Below are 23055 nucleotides of genomic sequence, written 5' to 3'. Positions count from 1 at the left end.
AGATTACAGGACAGTCTGTGGTTCTCAAAACAAAATAAATGTTAATCAGACATGACTCAAAACTACTGGACAGCCCTGGATGTGCTTGGTCTGATTTTAGACATGGGAAAGGAAAAAAAAAAGAAAAAAAGTTATTGCTTTGGGACAGGATGATGCAAGCATTTCTCTCCGTCCCTTTGAGTCTTCATCAAAGTCTTAGAGGCCCTTCCACTCATGTGATCGCACTGCAATGTAACCTACTCGGGTTTCAGTTGAAAGCATACTTTGATGACCTACATCTTAGCGCTTCTCCTTGAACGCCCCTCTGCAAGACGTTCATGCGACAGTTGTAATTATGTCATGAAAGATGCCGTTTGTGGATGCCCTCAACCTTGTGCAGCAGATATAAGCATGTTGCCCCCTATAGCACAGTCGGGTTCGGGCATTGCATGTTGACGTATGGCTACAAGTCCCACCTGTTCTCAAGTTAAGCTGTTTTCTTACCGTATTGCCCATCTGCTCATTTTCTTCTTCTACATTAGCCTGACAGACTAACTTAAAGTGAAAATTGATACCTGAGTGATGATTATCTAAAACACCATAGCTGGAATATTAGCAGATTTCCCTCCCATTATCAGGAAGGAGGAAGATTAAATCATGTCATCTTCGTCTTCCATATCTAGCTCTGCGGCGTGTGCAGCAGCCTGCTGCACGTTGGCTGCTGGAGGTATTTTTCACATTTCCAGGCCATTACACTTGGCTAGGCCTTGATGAAGCCAAGAGTACCTGTTTTAATTGCTGTGTTTTATAGACTGTACACGGGGGCTCCACTCGCTGAATACGCCGCGCCTAAATTAATGGAAGCGTTCAGGGTTGGTGCATTTTTAATGACGACTGGAGGCTGCCAAAACAGTTTCCTATACGACGAGGCACGCTTTCCTGTCGGTCTGTGGCGCCCCAGCGCCCACCAGCTGGTTTCCAGCGTGAAGCCAGGAGAGAGGCTGGGCGCGTCTGGTGAAATATATCCCAGCCGGGGACGCTTTCGTTTGAGGCGGGCGCTGCAGCCTGAAACACCCCAAATGGAAATAGCCATGCATTTAACAGACATGCCCTCACGCGCAAATATACACATGTGCACATGAATAGTTTGGTATTTTTCCATGTTCGCACACACCTGTTGTCACTGTAAACGCACACTCTTTCTCTCTCTTACATACACACACACACACACACACACACATGCATGTAGCTTATCAAAGAAAAACAAGAGTTTAGCGCTTTATATGTTGCCAGATACAGGGTGTGACCCTGATTTCCATTTGTATGTGAAGTGCAACGGAGTACAGAGAGTAGAAAAGGCAGTCGGCACAGAAGATAACCCCAAAACATTCATTCTAAATTTATGCCGGTATCCTATTCCCTCTCACTGAATTAATGCTTTAATCTCTGCCTCTTTGTTGCATGTGTGCTCAGCGTGTGTGTGCGTGTGGGTGTGTGTGTGTGTGCTTGGGAGAGTTAGGGATTAAATTTCTCAGCAGCCACTGTTTTTACAGAATGAATTTACTGCACAAGTCCAGCGTCAGGAAAGATGCACCTTTCTCCCCCCCTCACCCCCTATTCCTGTCTTAACCCTCACTCAAAGTCACATCCATTTGTCCCCCATCAGTTCTGCTGTCTTTGCGTTTTCTCCTCCACAAAGAAATAGCTAGTGTTCTTTAATGGGAGATTACCTTCAAATGCAAGCTTAAAAGATTATGTGCTTTCAAATATGTCTTCGAGGTCCATTATTCGATGTCATTTTCCCAACGCCCAGTGCTCCTTGCTCACTAAGGCCATCTCTGATTCTTTTGTAGTCATTCTGTGCATCTGAAATTTTGCCCCCTTTGATTCAGGGATTCTACTCACTCTGGAAAAGTATGGATTTTGATTTAAGCTGTCCAGACTTGGAAAAATAAGTAATCAGAACTGAGTATGGAAATTGATTTTTTTTATTTTTTTTATTTGTAAAATCTAAAAGTTGTGTCCTTAAAGACTTTTCTGTTTCCTTCCTTCTTGCTGACTTTCTTTCCTTTTACCTTCCTCTCATTTTGTCCGTCAGTCAGTATTCCTCTCACCCTTCCTTCCTTGGCCACTTTTTTATTCTGTCTGTTCCTCTCATTCATCTTTGTGTCCTTCATTCCTTCATTGTCTGCTTCCCTCTTTTTCTCCTTCAGCTATTTCTTCCTCCTGTTTCTCTTTCCTTTCTTTCTGTTTATCTGTGGTCCTTCGTAATGACATATTTAAAACCTGACTGCTGTGGACATACCTGCCATAAATCTGAACCTTTGTATGCAGCCCAAATGATCTCCGAGATGAAAAATGTGCATGAACCCTGTTTATCTAGTCAAATAAAAGAGTCACCTGTTCATAACAACCCATTTTTTTCTTTTTTGGGGGGGGGAGAAAATCCATGTCCGCATCTGTGACTGAACGCTCTGCATCTTTGATCCCGCGGTTTGCTCTGCATGCAGCACCACCAGCGTGTCCACTGACAGACCGTATCCATAATTTATTCCTTTCTAAAATGAAAAACCAGACGTGTGCTGGGGAATATTCATTTTTCTCCCCCCCGCACCCCACGTAACCGTCCTGCCACCTGAGTCATCGCTTTATGAATTATTTTGACGATTGGTAATGATGTCCTGTGTTGGTAGGCCATTACAGAAGGGGAACTTAATTCGTCCATTGTTAATTAATTGCTTCATGCTTGGTGGGAGTAATAAAAATGCTATTAAGCAAAATACCTCTATCATTAACCTAACTTTGTTAATATGGGTATCAGTGGGGCTCGATAAACAAAGCCGTAGTGCATACTGCCGCGTAGGGGTAATTAAAAATGTGCTGCCATTAATTATATTGGATGCAGGTTTGCCCAACGAGTTGGAGCTTTGTTGACTGTTCCCCTACCAAGCTGCACCAGTTGCTTTTGCTTCTCAGAGGAGGTTTACTCCAGATTAAAAGTTTGCATTTTGATTATCTTCATTATTTGCAATCATTTTGTAACAGGAAAGCAAAAAAATTTCTGATAGCGCAATCTTTTTTTCTTTTTTTTTTTTTCGGAGGCCTTAAATCTGCTTTGATATCAGTCGTGCTTTGTGTCACAAAGCCGCACAGAACACGGCTTGGCTCGGCTCCAGCAGATGAAAGACAGCAGTTATGCAAACTGCTATAAAATGTGTTTTGTCTAGCGACCATAAAGCAATTCCCAGGTTAAATATCAGCTCTCCCAGCTTGTATAAACAGATGTGTTTGTACCATACATAAAAAAGTTGACATCGCTGCGTACGCAGTGGAAGATTTGTATTGTGATTTGTAAACTGAGTACTTTTCCTTTAACACCCTTGAGGTGCAGAACCTCGGAAAAAGAGTAACGGACCAGAATTGATGAGAAAAATATGCTCATGTTTCTAACCTGACTCACACAGATAATTTCTTTTAAAATATGTAGCCCAAAGAAGAAGTAACCTGCAAAAGTAAATTTCAGATTTAAACTTTTTTTGTATTTTGCTATATTGCCTCCTCAAACCTTAGTTTGTTTTATTAAGATCTCACGTGATAGACAAACACAAAGCAGTGCACAATTGTGAAGCAGAGCAAAAAATAAATAAAAATTATGCATGGTTTTCAATTGTTTAAATGAATAGAACTCTGAAAAGTGTTTCTGACCCATTTTTTTCTGAGGCCTCTAAATAAAATTCAGTGCAACATTCAATTAATAAAGAGCCCCCACCTGTGTGCAATTAAATGTGAAATGCCTCAACTTTGACTGGGCCATTCTAACAAAGATGTTTTGATTAAACCACTGTAGCAATGATTTGTTGTTCTTGCTTCAGGTTGGACCTCTGCAGAATCTTCCAGTCTGAACAGGAAGAAATCCACCCCACACCATAACACTACCTTCACTATGTACAATACACAGCATCATTTGTATGTCGACCAAAGATAAAAGTTGTAAAATGTGACCAGACTTCCTTCTATATAGATATGTAACATGATGGTCTCATAAAGTATTGGCAAAACACTTTGTGGCCTGCTGCACTTTTCAGATTGTTTTTGGAAAATCTTTCTGCGTTTTTGGTTGCGTTGTGACAAAATGTACAAGGGGTAGGGGTGGAGCGAACATTTTCTAGGCCGTGTTTTCCTTCCTTTCTTATTTTGTTTCCAAATTTGTTTTTGTCAACTCTATCTTGTCGCTTCTCTGGGAAACTAGCATAGCCAGTACGAAATTGCTGTGATGAAAAACACTGAGCGGATCTCCAAGGAGATATTCGTTTTGCCTTTGTGCATCCCCTCTCTTCCTTCCATTATTTTTTCCTTGCAGCCCTTTCTGCAAATTGGCCAACATCCTTTTGAGCTCCCAATCCAGGCATATGGTCCACTTCCCTAAAAACTTTGTTTGACTAATTCCGGCACATTCAAACTTTAGTCATAAACATATACTGCAGGATTAATATTGTCCATTTGCTTTAAAAACAAAGATGCACTGCAGGTTTGGATCAATGAGGCTTCTTATGTTAACAAAATTTAGAGCCGCATTTGCTCCAAGGAATGGTTGCCGATAGGTGCGACTGGAATATTAAGAGGCTTCTGTCATTTAGAAAGAACCCAGAGCATCATTTTAAATTGATTTTCTTTTAAATCGCAGACTTCTGCTCAAACTAGAGGAGACTTAAGTGCTAAATAAACATGTCTCTGTCGGTCCAAATATCTTCCACGTAAGCCACGAAGTCGGAGCATCCAGTTTACAAGGAGAGATAAGGCCAGTTTTTCATCCCCTGTTGCATCCGGACTGACCCCGGCATAAAAGAGGCATCTCAGCTATCTAATTTTGTGTGCAGTTACAGAGTATGAGCAATAAATCCATCCTTTTGTGTAAGGTGAGAAGAGAGGGGCCTCTTAATTAAGATGGCGAGAATTTAAGTGACTTGCCCACGCGCATAAATGAATACTCGCGGAAAGTAACTGTGTCATCCTAAATGTGGATAAATGAATAAGTCACGGAATGCAAGCGGCAGTAAGTGGGTTAGCATGTAAATAAATGAATAAGTTAGCAAATTAGCGTTTAAGTGCGTTAGCATGTAAATAAATGAACAGGCAAGTGAATTACAATGCGAGCGGGTTTGCGGGGTGAATAAAGATGTTAAGGAAGCAAGAGTGTCAGCGGCGGGAAGGGAGTTATCTATGTGAGCAAAAATAAATGAATAAAAGGCCTGTGAGGACACGGTCGTTGGTGCGGCACTTGTTGTAGGGGCCTGCATCTGGTTGGCGCGTGTCATATTTCCTCGTGTACAGATGACATGCCAATTACTTCTTAATTACACGCGTCATCTGGACCAAAGTGTCCAACGCCAGCGCTGATTAATCCTGTTTATTGCAGCAGCGACGGCAGTCCCGACGGACACGCAGCACCTTTAAAGCGCACAACAACGAGGGATCAGGAAAAGGAGCGAGGGGAATGCTGCGGAAACCGAGACTGCTGGTTGAGCCGAGCAACTTCCTCGCGGTCCAACCCCGCACTAGATTTCAGCTACAGATCGTCGGATAGTAAAATAAGTTTGGGAATTTACCTTTTGTACTCCAGATAGTGGAAATTGCTTGAGGCTCAACACATGTGACTGGAAAAAAAGAGAAAGACGTCTGCCAAAAACAATAAGGTTGCCTACTCACGAGGAAAAGCCAGCATTGCTGCTCAGCACAATCAGAAACATGCTTACGTACACTTTCATGCCTGTTAGGTTGGCATGTTCCAGTCTGAGATTCATAATGTATTTCCTGAAGTAAAAATATGGTAGTGATGCAAAAGTGTAAAACATCAGCTGTTATCTTAGGACAGGAAATGAGTTGAGGCTAAGAATTACTCATTTTCTTTGTTTTATTTCATTCTCTCCAGTCATTATTACCAAGCTGTCAAAATACTGTTTAGCTGATTGTAATTTAAATATTATTATTTCAGATTAAATGACAGATATTTTGAATTGTTAAAGGTTTACTATTTATGCTTTTTTTTCCTGTTCTCTTCTAGGGTTTTCTCACTCCACTACTCAGTTGTGTTTCCTCTGTTCGTCATCCTCAGTAGTGATTTTATTTAGTCAGCATTCTGATTTTTATATTTGTTCATCTGTTTTTATCCTGTATAAAACGCTGTCTGTATGAAAAGTGCTCTTTAAAGATTAACTAAAAAAACAGTTATTTAAACAACTGCTGAAATGATTTAACTTTTGTTTATTGAAGTTGACGTAATGTTGATAGCCAATCCAAAAATCTGACTGATAAAACATTTTGTGATTTTCTTTTTTTTTTTTTTAAGCAACAGTGCTTTTCAAGCTGTTCTTTATATACCCAACCTGGGAGTGTAGCAAGCTGAGTTGTAGTTTTAAAGCCTTTATAGGTGTCTCCGTTGGTCTCCACACCGTGTCTGCTAAAGTTTTGCAAACTGAAAGAGATCCAGTGTTTCACATAACCAGATAAAAACCACAGTTGCCCTATGGACTTTCTCTGGCTTCTCTCACTTAAAGGACTTTAAACTGTAGGAACGGCATGATGATGCACTTTTTCTTTGTTTTAATTCGTCACCTGCAAGCCAGTGTAGCATTTTTCTTTCTTCCAGCTGTGAAGCAGTGTGCAGTAACAGTGAGGGCACATTTTCCTCGAAAAAGCACATCTGGCGCCTCACTTCTGGAAGGATAACTTTTTAAAACCTCAGCGCATCTTGATACCAGAAACCAGAAATTGTCTGCTATCTAATTATCATATTTAGTTGCAAATGTTTTAAATACAAAGGCAGCTTTTTTGCTGCTGCATTGCCATCCTTATTACTGCGGTTGTTGCATCCAGAAAGAGAACGCCCGATTTGTTCTCATAAACATGATAGTTAAGACGGAGGGCAATGAGTTCGCGTTGGCACCGAGACGCCCTGGAAGTAAAAATGCAGACTTTCCTGAAAGCAAATACTACGCATCGCACGCATAGCAGATACCCATCGTAAGCAGAAAAATCTCCGACCATAACAGGGCCGTGGGGGGTGGAAAGGTGGCAACAATGAGATTAAAACTCAGATAGAGGATGTGGTTGGGCTGGAGCTGGGTGTCAGAAAGACGTTGGTTTATCGAGGTAACAGGCTTACGAGGTGGCCGCCGCAGCCTCACGGTCTCCCCGACCCCATTTTTTTTTTTTTTTTTTGTTAAAGTCAACACTTCCCGTCCCCGATAAACTCCTTCATGCGCTCAGCCTCCCGTCTTCCTTCCCCCTTTTGCTTCCATATCCGCGCCTAATTCATGCCTCATCTTTGTCCGACTCTTTCCATCACTCCCAGCAGCTCACTCTGGCTTTTGTTACAGACTGTCACACTCTCTTTCAGCATTAGCTCCATCTCCATCCATCTGCTCCTTTTGTCTCTTTGCTCTTTTTTTTTTTTTACTGGCATGTCTTGGCAAAAATGGGTATTGACTGCTCCTTCTCTTTCCCTCTCATCCCTGTCCTGCTTTTTTTTCCCTCTTCCCCCCCTCCCCTCTCCATCACAGTGTACTTCAGCAGTACATGCTCCTTTTAGAAGTGATGTGAAGAGTAGTAGAAATGCCGCCTGTAAGGGGAAAAAAGGTGATGATACAATCAGTTTTATTGTGCTGTAAGGATTTTTTTCAGGCTTGTGGTTATACACCCTGTATGCAGGCTGTATGAGAGAATTGCAATTCGCATGCATTTTTCCCCCCCACCCCATCTCTCCCTCTCTCGCTCTTATTCCACTTTTCCTTTTCATTGCTGAAAATAATTAGGCTGCAATCTGGACTCAGGGGTGTAAATGTTTCTGCTCACGTTTTCATGATACAAGACGGAGGGGGGCGGGGGGGGAGAAACGTCGTGCTGCTCCAGAAATTTGTACCTGTGTGACACCCAACACTGTCCCCTTCCGCACGCCAGCCCCTCTCCCTCTTCCGCTCTCCTGTGATGCTGCTTTAACATGGAGTTCCACCAGGCACGATGCACTTTAGCTGACCTAATTCTTTCCTGGCACTCTTCCAGTGAGAAGAGTACATAAGGACTGCACTGTCAAGGTATTCAGGCCTGCCTCTCTATTATTTTAGAGCTCCGGCAACATCTGTTGTGCTTTGGGCCCTTCTTGTGACTCGCAGGAGGTTTGTGCAGTTTGAAAAGAAATGTACCTAATTTCGCCTCTGGTTAGCAATGAGATCTCAGTAATGAAGTTTCTTTTTCTTCTTCTTCTTTTTACATCTCTGAGTTAATTTCCATTCCTTTGGTGAAAAACAGCAGAAAAATGTTTTTTTTATTTATTTATTTTTCTTTGTGAGGCGTTTAAATGTGCGTTTCACATGCTGGTTATGTTTTAGTGAAAATAATCAAGCTGTGTCTGTCTACGGGGCTCCTAAACATCCCAGAATTTTTTTTTTTTTTTCAGTTACAAACATTAAGAGTTGTTAGTAGATATATGAGCTCAGGGTTTAAATTTGAAATTATACAGTTCACTGTCCAGTAAGTCAAATGTTTGTCCATCGTTGTACCAAGGATAAATAGACGGTGGACTAAATGGACAGATTGCTCTCATGTTTGAATAGATGTTTGACCCTCTATAATTATGCATGTGTGGATAGATGGATGGTTTTCTTCCTCCATGTTTATCCAGACTTTGAAAATCATTTAAGTTAGATACTTGTTTATTTGTTCCAAATTAATATTCAGTTCATCAGAATATAAATTTGCACTTAATTTCTTGTGGTTAAGTTTAATATTAAACATTAAAAGTAATATATCAAAAAATTGTATGTAAGGACAAGTATTAGCGTCAGCAATGTGTCATTTCTGTAAAAACTAAAATAGAATAAGGAGTAATATGGATGTTTTTTTTCATAAACTTCTGTGATACAGTTATAGTGAGTACTGTATCTTAGCCGCTAGAACTATGTCAGTTTAAAGAATCAGTGAGATTGTAGATGGGTGGGTCAAACTCAACATACTGTAATTCAGATTGAGGCCAATATCTGGAAAGATCCTAGTAATCTAAAAACAGAGTTATATAAATTTCAACTGCATTGCACATCAACAGACTGATAGGTTAGTATAACACTGAGCAGTTTTGATGTTTCATCCGAAGCATGTTTCAGAGTACTAGATGTCCAGTCAGACTCAGAGTAAATAGCTGTAGATAACTGATATCTTCTGGGGGAAAGGTATTAGTTTCGCTAACTTAAGACTGAAGAAAAGCTATCCCTAGTGGAAGTAAGATTATGGTGACATAAAGCTACCCCACACAACCCCAATTTCAAAAGAATACAAACCACGCCTTCACTGCAACTGCTCTACTAAAAATTGCTCCACATTTCCTCCAGTGACATTGTTATGACATTAGTTCAGTGCTTTACAACAGTTTTAAAGTTGAGGCTTGCAGCATTTCAAATCAACAAGCATGTGAAAGTGTGTGTGGGTGTGTGTGTGTGTGTGCGTGTGTGGGTGTGTGTTTGCAACCCAAACCCTCATGGCCCATAAATTTTAATATTCCTTGTGAGTGCTATACCCAGGCAAAACAAAAAGTCTCTCAGAAGCCCCTGCCCAGAGCGCATGTTTAGCTCTGCCAGGTTCCCAAAGACATATGTGCACTCACACAACCCCCCTCCTCTTTCCAGCACCACTTTTCACATGCATTTTCCATGAATTGCTGGTGATCTTAAACAAGCCCTAATAACAGTCCCTCCAACACCCAGCCCGGGGGGGGAGGGACACTACAGTTCGCTTCACCGGGTGATATTTTTCGACTGTATCTGAGGAGGGCCAAACACATTTACCCCAGCTCTACCAAAACAGAACTGGAGCTCGGGAAAGGAGAGGGTGTTCCTGTGTTGCACCCTCAGGCCTCTTTTTCCTTTTTTTTCCTTTCTTGTGTTTACCAGTCACCACATGAGGCTGATGCTATTTTAAATTGCAAGTCTCTGCCATGGCTAACCGGCCCTAGCCTCTTCATGCCATTTGCCTTAATAATGTGGGCCGGACTCTCCGTGGGGAAAGCAGCCGCCATCCCGGGAGCGGCTAAATGACACAGTGGAGTTCATTGATGGAAAGGATTACACGCTTTTGCACGAAGGGCGGCAAAGCGATGTCTTCTCTGAAGGACACAACAAAGAGAGAAGATGTGAAATCCTCAAGGAGGGAGAACTCACCGGCTCACTGTATGCAAACCACAAGCATTTGCCTGGATTGTAGAAGTCACTTATCTCTAATGGGTCTGCAGTCAAGCAAAACCTCATGTGCCTAAATTATATTTAGAGATTTAATCTTTGCCCTCCTTTTTGCAAAACATCTCGAGTCCAGTCGAACTGAACACAGGAAGTTATGTTAAGAGCCGTTTTAGCTTTGGACTTTGACAGGGCCATTCTAGCACACAATGCTAAAAAGCTTTTCCAAAGTTTAGGGTTATCTCGTCTTTAGCTTCTCTATGCTTTCTGAAGACGAGCATCAGCGCAGCATAAAGCTGCCACCACCGTGATTTAATGGTGAGGATGGTGTTACTTTTACCACATTTAGCGTCTAATAACCAGAGCCCCGTTTTCAACATGGTGGCTGCGCCTCCTGCATGGCTTTGTTGCAAGCTATCGGTATGGCCTCTAATGGCTTTCTTTCAACAATAACTTTCTTCTTCCCTCTATTATATAAAGGGTTTTTTTTGTGCAGTGCATGGCTAATAGTTTTCTCCCACCTAAACTGTGAATCTCTACAGTTCAACTCCTTCTTTAATTAATGCTCTCTGCACACACTGTGCCAGTCTAAGTGGATGTCTTGGCAGGCTGCATTTGAGGACATTGTTTTATGACCCAGCCACGCTTCAAACTTTTTCACAACCTCATCATTGACCTGGTTTGCTCCTCTTTCTTCATGATGCTGTTTGCTCACTCATTTTTCTCCCACAGACCTGTGAGTTTGATACCAGACTACATTACACACTGGAGGGACTCTGTTTACCAGTAATGTGATTCCTGAAGGGACATAATTGGGCTGGAGTTTATCTATAGGCATTTGTAGAAAAAGTACAACACTTGCGCACACACACATGCCACACATTTTCAGATTTTCATTTGTAGAAAATCTTCCAAAAATATGCTCTGATTCGCAAGAATGAGTGTGAAAGTTCAATGGAACAGTTCAGTGGGAGGGGAGGGGCGGAAACTCCACAAACTTGTGACAACATCCGACCCGACCCGGCTCTAAAACCGCTTACTTGCACAGTGTGTCCATTTCTACTTCCTGGAGCTAGTCCTGTATGGCATTACATCCTGCGCTACTGCCGAGCCTGAGACCACTGTGAAATGCAACCACTTCCTCCACTGTCCCCTAGCAGGGCGAAAACAATATGACATATCAAGTGGAAAAATGACCCATGCGCCAAAGATCTGAAAGCACGTCAAACGGGCTGCCGGGACAACGAAGCATAAGCTGTCCTATTAAAGTCCTGAAGGATACGTAGATAGATGCGGCACTCTGCTTTACCTCTGCCCTCAATTAATTCTCATGAATCCAGCCACCGTGTATTAAAATGGCCAGATGCTAGGATGGATTCTGTTGGGAGCAATGACATGCAACAAAGTGATATGAATCACCGCACCCCCTCCCCCCCTCCCCCCCCACGCCCCCCAGCCCCCCCACACGCGGCGCGCAGCAGCAGCTCGCTCTCTGAGGGCCGGCGACACACTTAACGGCGAAAGGCAAAAAAAACAACAAGACGCCGTCTCCCAAGAATGGATGGAGTGTCAAAACAGACGCCCCGTTTGGCTCCGAAATGAAAACCGAGATCGATGCAAATTTGCGTCTTTTAATAGATATGTTAATATCAGATCCAATAAGACCAGAAATGCAAATAGGAAGCTTCCGTGCCACGAGTCAGGCCACACTGAATATTCAAACAGAGATAATTATCTGCGGATTAGCCCCATTTTGGCTCGGAGAACTCCACTTGTCAACCAAACTCTCTTTAGAAACGGTTTAATCATCGGGAGCTTTACGAGGCCCTGTAAATGTCGGCACTCGCGACCCGACAGTTGTCATATCGCTTTATTTTCGAGTTTAGAGGCGTTTTACAATTTGTCAGTGTCTCTTTTAAATTATTAACTCTCTAATGTGTCTGTTTGAGCTGTGCTTTGGAGGTTACGTTAGCCAGTTTGCAACATTCAGAGGTCCAGAGGGGGGGGGGTATGGGCCACCCTAAAGGAAGGCAACGTGATATGCGAGCGACGAGCGCGAACAAATTTTCACACTCCGTCCCACAGATTCACCCTCATGGAGAGGAGACATCTAAACTAGCGGTTAAATGCAACGGTTGTGTGAAATCGAGACCTGAGGCAGATTTTCTTTGCGGGCTGAATTGATCCAACTGGGCCTGAAACTTGCGGCGCGTTGTGAGCTCTGTACTCTGGATGTTGAGCCTCGATTCTGCCGTTCCCTCCACAAACTTTTTTTTCTACGTTTTTTCGCGACACGACCATAATATTCAATGTTTGTGGTGGTGGCATGATCATGCAGAAGGGGGATGCTTCTGTTCAGCCAATGAGAAGATCGGGAGCTGCAGAAGATCTGTGGATACAGCAGCTCTCAACAAACAGTCTGACGTCAGAGTATAATACTAAAAAATATTAATAAGAACCGCACACCATAAAACAAAAGCATTTCAAAACCTACACTTTCTTCAGGTTGTAGATTGCCACCTCTTTCCTGATCCCCTTGCATTTCCCTAAAAAAAAAACAAGAAAAAACAAAGATTCCTGTATCTTCAAATCTCTGCCTCTGAATACATGAAAAGGTACCCTGCAGCAGGAAAGTGTTTTTAGTGGGGAAACAGAAGCCCGTTCAAAAGAGGGAATCATAACATGCTATCTATCTTTAGCTTCTGTTGTCTTAATTGGTATGAAGAGGACAATCAGATACGCAGTAAAACTGTGACTTACATGCCGCTTTAGGAGACAGATATATCATTTATGAGCATAAACTTGGTGCCAAGTCCCCCCCCCCCCCCCTCCCTTCTTTACCCCCCGCCATGTCTGTCATCAAAATGCTGCCGTAAAGTCTCCCTTTCTGGCTGCTTTACCTGCATTCATGCTTCACTTACAGAAGGAGAATTGCTAACAGCATTTTTCATCAAAGATTCACCTCAACATAGTGTCATTTAGTGTTTTATCTCTGCTGCAGTCACAAAGCAACCTACCATGATGCTCCATGTGATGCCCATGTCACTCCTATATTGCTATCTTTGCAACCCTGGTCCATCTGGACTCTGTGAGGTCACTGCACACGCCACCTGCTCCGATCAGAGCTTTTTTTCTCTTTTCTTTTGCTTCGGTTTCTGGGTGGCATATCTCTGGGCACTGGGCAGATGTATAGATTTAATGCTACAAATGTCCATAAACTGTGACGCCCTTACCTCACACTGTCTGGCTCGCGCGCGAGCCGAACAATTTACATTTCCAGTCGCACAACCTTTTTTATGGGCTTCTGTGCAATTTAGTGTTTAATGAGACTTACTGTATGTGGTTCACCAATTTAGGGAGACAATTGCTCTTTTGCATGCTCAGGTGGACTTAATAGGCTTACAAGAGTAAAAATTGGATTGGGGTTCGCATATTCCTCGGAGTGAGTCTCTTATTACGGGAATGTATTGTTTGAATATAGCTTGGGTGTTTCTTGAGAACCGTAGTCCAAACAGAAACAATGACAGTCATTATTTTAAAAAAAAGCCCTATTGGCTTGAAAACTCATTGCTTTATTGAGTTGCTAAGAAAAAAAAAAGCCTTAAATGGCACAAATGCAGCAGCGAAGATTGAGTCCGTCGTACCAGCTGTATACCTGTCAGTCCGCTCCCTAACAGAAAACCATCTCTGTTTAAAATATCCACAAAGCTTCTGTTTTTATTCACTCTGGCGGTGGTGTTGCCTATACAACATCCCGTTGACAGTATATACAAGGCCCACGCTGCCACCTGTCCTTTTGTTTCATAGTCTCTATGTAGAAAAGGAAATCTTGCCTAAAACCAGATTTATCTGATTCGGTTCTCCCCGCCCCAAACATTGGTATTTATATTTAAAGGGACGGCTGGAGGTAATTAGGATATAGCTCAGAGAAGAAAACTCCTCTTCTAGGTTAAAGAAGAGGAATTTTCTGAATTTAAGACCAGTTGTTTTAAATTCATAAATTAAAAGATTAAAAAGGGGGGGGGGGAAGAGTAGTTTATGTATTCTATTGACTTCTGTAGCATAGCTATAAGTATCTTGGATTTTAGCTAATACTCTCAGCCTATGGGGTTTCCCCACAATGTTAAAATTGAACAAAAACACAAACAAAAAAAACAACTTGAAATTAGTTTTTGTTACTCTTAGTTATTCTGATAGTATGAAAAAAAACGTTTATTTATCTGCATTTCATTTCCAAAATAAATAAACATCTGGAAATGTTTGAGGGTAAAATTTGAAAATAGGCCAATAATTTGGGAAACGTCACGTGTGAGATTTAAAGGCTGAGATTTAAAGGCAGTAAAAGGGATATTTTAGATGTCTACGTTTTGAAATTAGTGGAGTCACCTTTGCGACAACTTTTTGTTGGGTTACAATGGAAAAAAAAAAAACAAATGAAACGGTGAACGTGAAAACAAAACCCCCATCTAAATACTCTTGGGGCCAAGATTAAACTTCTGCTGTTTTTGTCAGTTTAATTTAAGAAAACTTAAATGAAAACACGAAACTTTGCAATCTATAAATGACAGATTCAAGACTCCATTTCATGCACGTGTTACGTCATGGCAACGTTGAAGTGGGCGACTTTTACAATTGTTGGTGTTTTATGGAGTTTAAGTTTGATCTCATGACCAATATCCAGTTATTTCTATGAAACCTTTGAAGATATTTGAAATAAGCCAAAAATATCTAAAAAGTCTCAAATTTAAAACGGATTTGAACTTTAGTGACGGTGGCAGCAACATGCTGAGGGGATGATTCTCTAGTCATTCCCACAGCATGCTGCTGCCACTACTGTTCTTCTCATCCTCTCAGCACAACACAACTAGTCTACCTCTTAATAATTAATGTAATCCATCTGAAAATAGCAGGCTAAGATGATAGAAACACAGTAATAAATAAAAGCCGATAAAACAATTGGCTTGGTAATATTTTTAGTTGATTTATTACTTTTTCAGCTTGTTGATTTACACGATTAAAAAAACCCCCATGATAATGCTGCCACCACTGTTTAATTTCCTAAATAGAACCAACGTACCAATCATCCTTTAAAAACACATCTCTATAAGCAGAACAGAACAGCTGGTAATTATAATTTATTATTATTATTATTATTATTATTATTATTATTATTATTATTATTAGCCACGTAAAAACAATTACCTTATTAACTGTCCATAAATTTTTTTTAATTATCATTATTATTTGTATGTTCTGATATAGGACTTAGTGTCAAAGAGATCATGCTCTGGTTTTCCGGTGGACATTTTTTGCAGTGCACCAGCGGGATTTTACTATGTTGCGCTGCCAGACTCCGCCCGCTCGCCGCGCGTCACCGGCGAGTGGAGTGGAGTGGACGCGGAGTCACTCCCCTGCCTACTTTTAATAGCTTTGTCATGTGATGGAAAGCAGTTGTAAGACAGGTGCCCTCGGTTCATTCTCGGCGAGGGGCAGCAGTTGCCTGTGCGAGAGCGAGTGGGAAGCGTGTGTGGATTTCTTTTTTTACTTGATTTTTGTTTTTTCTCCCCCCTTTTTTTTTTTTTTTTTTTTTTTCCTTTTTGGGTTTTGTTTTTCGGAGCGTCATTCAGTGATTCTGGATGGCGTGGGACAGGTGTAACCAGGACTCGGTGTGGACAGAATTAGAGGTGAGCGCATCTTAAAAAAAAAAAAAAAAAATCCTCCTTTCACATCCTTCTAGCCCTCTGGAGGGTTTTTTTCCCCCCCACCTGGAACGATGGACAAGTCTCTCCTCCTCCTCCTCCTCTTCCTCTTCCAGTGGTGCCGGTGTAGCGCGCGCGTCTGGACGCGGCGGTTGAGGATGCAAGGGATTTACAGCGAGGGAATATATGAAATGCGGAGTGTTGCTTTCCACCTCAGTTAAAACATGTAGAGGCTGTCAGGCGCGCTCGAAGGGTCTCTCTTGTTTGTTTTTTTCAGGATCATCGCTTTTACCTCCTTACAGGATCTGCGCTTGCAAAACTGACGGAGAGTCTCTTTCCAGCCGCGGACGGAACGCGCTCTGGGTGCAAAGAGAAGGGGGTCTTATTCATGCCGAAATGACTGAAATGTCTCAGAGTCAGGTATTTGTCGTTTGACAGATGAAATCCACTGGCGGTGATAATCTCACGATGTGCCTCGCAGTTGGGATAGTTTTGTTTTTGAAGGTTTTTTTTTTTTCTTCCCCAAACCAGAGAAGCTACGCGATCTGACAGGAGCATCATCGTTTTTATCGAGAGCATCCAGAGTCGATGATTTTATACTTAATCCTAAGATTTTTTTCGCCTTTTTTATTTCAGCGCTCTTTATTCTCATTTTTCGCCTAGCAAATGATAAAAGATACTTATTCATCAAATTTTCCTGATTGCTTTATTATTATTTTTTTTACTTAAACTGACATCTAACTGCTTGATTTGAATTTTTTTTTTAATTTCGACCATAGCTGCATCCTAGCTTCTAATGTATGTTACTGTTAATGGATTTAAGATTTAATATAAAAAGAAGAAGAAAAAAGTGCGCGACAGCACTTTAGTTCAGGTATGCTTCAAGAGAGTTTCTGATTTGGACTGCGACAGTGTGCAGGCTTCTTTGAAAACTTCATTTCCATCGATTCTGTGCGATGTGTCCACCTTAAAAGCTTGTTCTCCAAACAAGAGGGCTGCCTGCTTCCTCTAATAATCATCCGAGCAGGTGTTTTCATGCGCGGTGCGTGCGTAAAAATCCGCTGGAGCGCCGTGGTGCATCCTGATCGCCTGGCTGGCGGCGCTATTTCATTAGTTTACCAAGACGTGCGTGAGATAATTCAAGTACAGGACGTCCACTCTCTGAATATCTGAACAGTTTGTTTGCGATTTAGTGCCCGCTCCCCCCCTTTTTTTTTTTTTTTTTTTTTTTTTTGCTCGCTGGATCATGTAAAGGTGACGAGAGGTGGTGCAGTGAATCTGTTACAACCTCTCTGTTGCATTTTGCACCATGACAGTCGTCTGATCACAGTCGCGACTGCTGGCAAATTCCAGTGGAAATACGAGCTGTGACATCGGGATCTGGACGGGTTTTCCTACTTGGCACAGCATCCCTCCCCGTCTCAGCTTTTGCCCCTGATCCGAACCCGACTCCCTCTCTGCAGGGGACAGACACCCATAACGGCTTTGCCTGAGGATGTCTATCTTGTATTTCTCTAACCCCTCCCTGTGGCGTTCATAAACGCCTTACGTGTGTTTAGCTAAGTAATAAACATCCATGACAGCAGCAAGATCACTTTTTTTTTTCTTCCTCCCCCCCAAGGTTTGGATTTGCATTTCAGGGTGCCAAAAGAGTATAGGATGTTAAGTTCTTTAAAGTCTTCCTCGCAAAGATTGAAGTCAATCTTTATTTTTCTGTGATAAAAGAGCCTGCCTCTTGTTTGTTTCGCTCACCGAGACACCCGTCCTGCTCCAGTCCGCAGCCAGGGCCAGACTTGATGATTTGTACACCCAGGAAGCGGGAACAGCTGCTACAAAAGTATACACATTGGCTAGATTACATAAAAGAGGCTGGTGAATAACAAAATGTCAACAGGCAGCATTTAGTAGCCGGGAGGCCATGGCCTCTCCGGTGTACGCAGTGTACTGGAGGTGGAGAGAAGCTAAATGGAAACAGGTTGCAGACTCCTGAAGAAAAAAACAACTAAACACAGCACTGTCATAGCAGGTCTGTTAATAACAAATGGAGTAATTGTGAGAAAAGTTATTGATTAATTATGGCTTCGAAGAGCACCTGAAAGAGACAGGTGCAAGGGGAGTGGTGAATAATATAAATTCCAGTGGGATGAATTGTGGAATATTTTATACTCTGTGTTTGAAGTTAATTCTTCAAGTGCAGGTGCTAGAAGACTTTTTTTTCTCTCCTGTCAACATCGCAAAGATTTTCCCAAGTTGAGTCAAATACTGTGGCTTTTTTTTTCTATCTCCCTAAACATCTTTGTTGTTTCTGTTTTTCCTCTAGTGTGCTGCCTTGGTTGGTGAAGACCAGCCCCTCTGCCCAGACCTTCCTGAACTTGACCTCTCAGAGCTGGATGTCAGCGACTTGGATGCCGACAGCTTTCTGGGTGGCCTTAAATGGTACAGCGACCAATCGGAGATCATTTCCTCTCAGTATGGGAATGAAGCGTCTAATCTTTTTGAGGTAAATTGACCTTACAGACCTGTTTCAGGCCAGCTTATTGTTTGGCGGGTGGAAACGATGCATTGTGCTGAAGAGACAAGCCGTTACATAATGTTGTCTTCAAGATTCTTAGATATTTGTAATATTTTGAGGAAAACTGAGAATCCATTTTCTCACAAATCCTAAACTGTTGTTAGTAATTTGTAAGCAGTGCAGATTTAACAGGTATTGTTATTATATTGCAGTTTTATTCTACTCTCAGTTAATGCAAGATGGTAATAAAAATAGTTTATGTTAACAACATAAAAAGTTTTACAGGAGCTCTTTTTGATGCAGAATGATCCAGTTCCAGTGGGATCAGTTTAAGTATTTTTGATTTTGAACTAAAAATGATGAAATGCCATCTAGAATCTTTGAATTCCTGTACAGGAGCCATTTAGATTGGAGCTAAGAAGCAGATGCTAACTTTAGCATCTGCTCATGATTAGCAAAAATCCCCAAAATCTCCACAAAAACGATTTTCAGATGGCGGAGGCTTCTTAGACACTTTTATAACTGAAATGTAAATGTCAATCAGCAATAATGACTAATGGACTCTTGTCAATACAACATAGCAACTGAAGGAGTATTCAAAGAAGGTGCTAACTTTACCATCATTAGCTAACTGTTAGCCAGCTCAATTATTTTCACTATATTTACATACTGTGCAGAGCTTTTTTTTTTCTTCTCAGTGCCAAAAATATTGCCACAAATACAAAGCTTGTAGACACAGTAAAAGTTAAGCTATTTTGTGCTTGGCTGAAGTCCACAAATTCTCCCCATGTTCCCAACGAATATCATGGGATTTAGAGACCACAGCCTCCGACAAGAAAGCTGAAATCTGCGATATGTGACACCCTCTCCAAAAAATGCCTGCTGTTTCAAACACCAAATATACCCTAATATGTTTTAATATGCAGTGGAAGCAATCTAAGCAACATTATTGCTTAAGTTAACATCTACAGACTTCCATGGTTTTGCTCTTCTGCGTAGGCCTAAAGCCAAACAATGTCAGGAAAAACAAATGGCGCTCCTTGATTTGCAAGCGCCAGCCAATAGCGTGCCAAGTAGAATTGCGCCCAGGTGTTCGATCGTCCCAGATACATTTTCTCTACAATATTATTGAAAAAAGTGAGTGAATTGGTGACATTTTCACAATTAATTTGAAACTAGCTTCCACAGAAGCAACCAAAATAATATGAATTTGCAGATGTTGAATGATCAAATAGGCAGGGGCGCACTGTGTCAGACGCTTCTTTGATTCTTTTTTAGTTGTTTTTTTTAGTCATGTCGGTTAACCCAATGATACATTTCTGCTAGTTGATTCTGTCAGTTCAACAGGGCCTGCCAAGGACTACTCTTTAAAGGAGAACGGTCGCTTTGTTAGTTGCTAACTGTTAATGAGCTGCAAAACTCTGAGAGGAATGCAAAATGTAAATGTAAAAATAGTTTTTTCCCATTGAAAATCAAAAAATTCTGCCATGTAAACAATTAGAAAGTACTGATAGCTTCTTGGATTCTTTTGTAACCGAGTGTTGCTGGCCAGCCTGACAAGAAGTTTTTTTTTTTTTTTTTTTTTTATACCGACAGTTTTTAGATATTAGAGTCCCAATATGAAGCAATATGAAGTCAACCCTAAAAGCTTCAACTTCATATCCAGGGATAAAAACACTAGCTTGCACACATTTCATTAGAAAAAGTCACATTCTGACAGCAACTAGATAACATGAGACAGACGTCACTTTAATGAGAAATATTTGGTCACTTCTGAATCATTTTACTTGTCAGAAGTGTCTGTGGCCACACCATGCTTCATGGCAGCGTGAAGCGTATTTGTACTTGCAGCACGATGGAATAACCCCCAACAGAACAGTTTATCATATTCTTGAATGCAGCCCAAACAAATTGTTCAACTGTTACTAGTTTACAAACACAATTTTACATTGGAGTACAAAAGATAAGGCAGAAGAAGATAAAGCCCAGGAGGACTTTTGTCCTCTAGTTTGGCTCCTGGCCGCGACGGTAGGCTCCTTTATCAATTTCCTGCATTTATTTCAGCCCGAACCTAGTAATGCGGCACAGATCTGAGAAAACGTGTCCGTAGTAAACCGTGGACATAGGAATGGGGAGTATTGCAAAATACTTCTCAAAGGTTGGATCGTAAAACTTTAATCTTTGCCCCCCCCCCCCCCCCCTCCCCTTTCTCTCCTTCTGGCTCTCTTGCTGTTCTTGCCCGGTGGCAAACAAAAGTCCACAGAGGGTGATGATCTGGCCAGGGCCATAAAGCCATCAGTCTTGGGGACTGAGTTGTAGTCCCCAGTTCATTATAAACCTTTATCAGTGCCAGAGATAGACAAGAAAGACTGAGATTGGATGCTTTAGCCTCGCCTCAGGAGGAAAAACCCTGTGTGAGGAGCCAGTGCATGTGCGCGCCTACGGCTCCGTCATGTGGTCACGTTTCCAGGGTCTCTGTTGTGCGTTTTTTGTCTTTGTGTGAATGTGCGCTCGTGTCCTCGGTGGTCTTGCAGGCAGCAGTTGATAACAGACTAAATTCTTTCCATGTTTAGCTCTATATATCACCTGGCATTCTCTTGCTGTAGACTACCCCAAACAGGGGAGGGGGAGGCATCTTAAGTACTAGCTAGTGTGACCGTGGCTCCTCTGTAGTCTGTAGAGTGATATGGCTAGCAGCCACCGAGTGGCTCTGGGGATGGATAAAAATACCAATGAGAGAGTATACATGTGCCTGCGTGAGTATGTGTGTCATTTTTACACACAATGGAATTTTGCGTCCCCTGATGAGAGAAACTTGCTCTGAGCATGAAGTTGGGATGAGAGGCTGAATCATGTGCACCTTTGTGCACATGGTAGCGTACCTCAGCGCGTGGGATTTTTTTGCCCCATGTAAACCGGGCAAATTGCATTGATACGTTTCACACCCTCAGCAGTCCAAACAACAAGAACCCGTGTTTTTGTGTCACAAGCACAACATTTTATGCCTTTTGTCAGATTTGTACCAGATCACCGAGTAACGTGTGGTCATGAAATTGTAGAAAAACCATTTTATTTTCAGCCACCTTTGATCTGATTTCTCAAATTAAAATTTAGTGCAGCCATCTGGCTTAAGAAGTCATCTGAGTGGGGTCTGAGAGAGAGAGAACGTTTTGGAGAAATATACGAAACAGGGTGGACTTGTCTGTAAAAGACTTGAGACGGAGGTTCACCAATCAGCAGGACAACTCTAAATATGCAGCCGTGGGGAACGACAGAGCGGTTTGTGGCGTGGTTTAAAAAGATCTATTTTTTTTTATAAAAAAAAAAAGAAAATACCAAAAATTCTGTTTTTAGATGCACAAAAGTGGCAGAGATGTATCCCAAAGGACAGATGGTGGCTCTACAAAGTATTAACTCAAGGGGTTGAGTTGTGGTTTATCACATACAGTCTCAATAAAATGCAAAACCTGTTTTGGTCGTACTATGACACAATGTAAATAAGCTCAAGGGATATTGCGAAAATAGGTTGCAAGTCAAGTAATACATTTCCCTGACCTTTTTTTTTTTCTTCCCCTGCATATTTGGAGAGTTACAAGTCACCATATGAAGCTTTGAGTTCATCATACAGCAGGGCCGGCTAATCCTATTTAATCTGACAGAGGAAAGTTTGCTACTCTGCAGGAATCAGAGAGCTGGGGCAGCAGCTGCACTTCCTGCGCCTCCTCCACGTTGGCCTCTGCACGGAGGAGAGAAACACGCAAAGAAAAGTTGAAGATTTGGAGAAAGTGTTAATAAATGCTCATATTGCAAAAAGAACTGCGAGAGGGGTCCTTTGCTTCACTTGCATCCCGTCTCCGCCTCTCTTGCGTGCGCCGTAGCGTTCCAGCAGGTAGCAGATTATCAGGGCTGTTTTGGAGCAACATGTGTAACAGCTGGGTGCAGCTGTCACACTGAGCCCCCCCTCTTTTAAATATCCCCATCAAAACAATCTGCTCCTTGGATGTGTGAACCTGCATTCACCGGTTCAGTTAGTCAGCTGTTGAAATGATTTGCAGCTTTGAGGGAAAGACAAACACCTGCTGTTTTCTACGGCACCTGGGTATTTGATTCGGCGCGAGGTTTGATGCGGCGTTGTAGTAAATGAGTAAAGAAGAAGGTTTGAAAAGTTAGAACCAGACACACGCAAAAAAAATGCAAACGGAGCAATGGAAATTTTCTGCAGCCTTCTTTTTTTTTTAAATCCACTATAGAGTGGCTTCATCAATGTTTCTATCTGTGTACATGTGCGGTTGTGTTCTGAAAGCAGCGTGTGTCCTCAGATCACAAGCTGTCCTCTGGCCGGCCTTTTGCTTCGTTCCCTGCCATCGTCCCAACTGTCCCCAACACAAAATGTGCGGAACGATATGCCACACCCCTGCCTTTTAACACACACACACACAGCGGCCATCGCTCTCGGCCCCGTCGTATTTGACACCTCTTCAAAATGAGCCGACCGCGAAAGTCCACGGGTCTATTTCTGACTGCAGTTGTTAAGGGGCTAGCCAGTCCAACAAGTTCCCCGTGTACTGCCAAAGATAACAGCACCAGAAGTGTGACCCGATGTCTTTTTGAACCGCAGGTCACTACTTGGGTTTCGTTTCCAGCC

At 42.0% G+C, this 23055-nt stretch overlaps 1 protein-coding gene across 10 annotated transcripts in view; it reads left to right on the top strand.

The window, feature by feature from the left end:
- The window catches only part of ppargc1a (peroxisome proliferator-activated receptor gamma, coactivator 1 alpha), a 344879-nt gene that overhangs the window by 282436 nt on the left and 39388 nt on the right, over positions 1–23055 (top strand). For 4 of the 10 annotated variants that reach the window (XM_008435817.3, XM_081600111.1, XM_008435816.3 and 1 more), the window contains exons 1-2: positions 15582–15883; positions 18219–18398. In XM_008435817.3, the coding sequence (XP_008434039.2) occupies positions 15836–15883; positions 18219–18398 (228 nt within the window). In that variant the 5' untranslated portion in view covers positions 15582–15835. Of the gene's footprint in view, positions 1–15581; positions 15884–15903; positions 16319–18218; positions 18399–23055 lie in introns of those variants that run through there. The other 6 variants (XM_081600108.1, XM_081600107.1, XM_081600112.1 and 3 more) reach the window with 6 other exon arrangements.

Source organism: Poecilia reticulata, chromosome 18 (assembly GCF_904066995.2).
Source record: "Poecilia reticulata chromosome 18, P_reticulata-male-v2, whole genome shotgun sequence".
Taxonomy (NCBI): Eukaryota; Metazoa; Chordata; class Actinopteri; order Cyprinodontiformes; family Poeciliidae; genus Poecilia; species Poecilia reticulata.
This window is presented reverse-complemented; position numbering and strand designations above follow the sequence as displayed.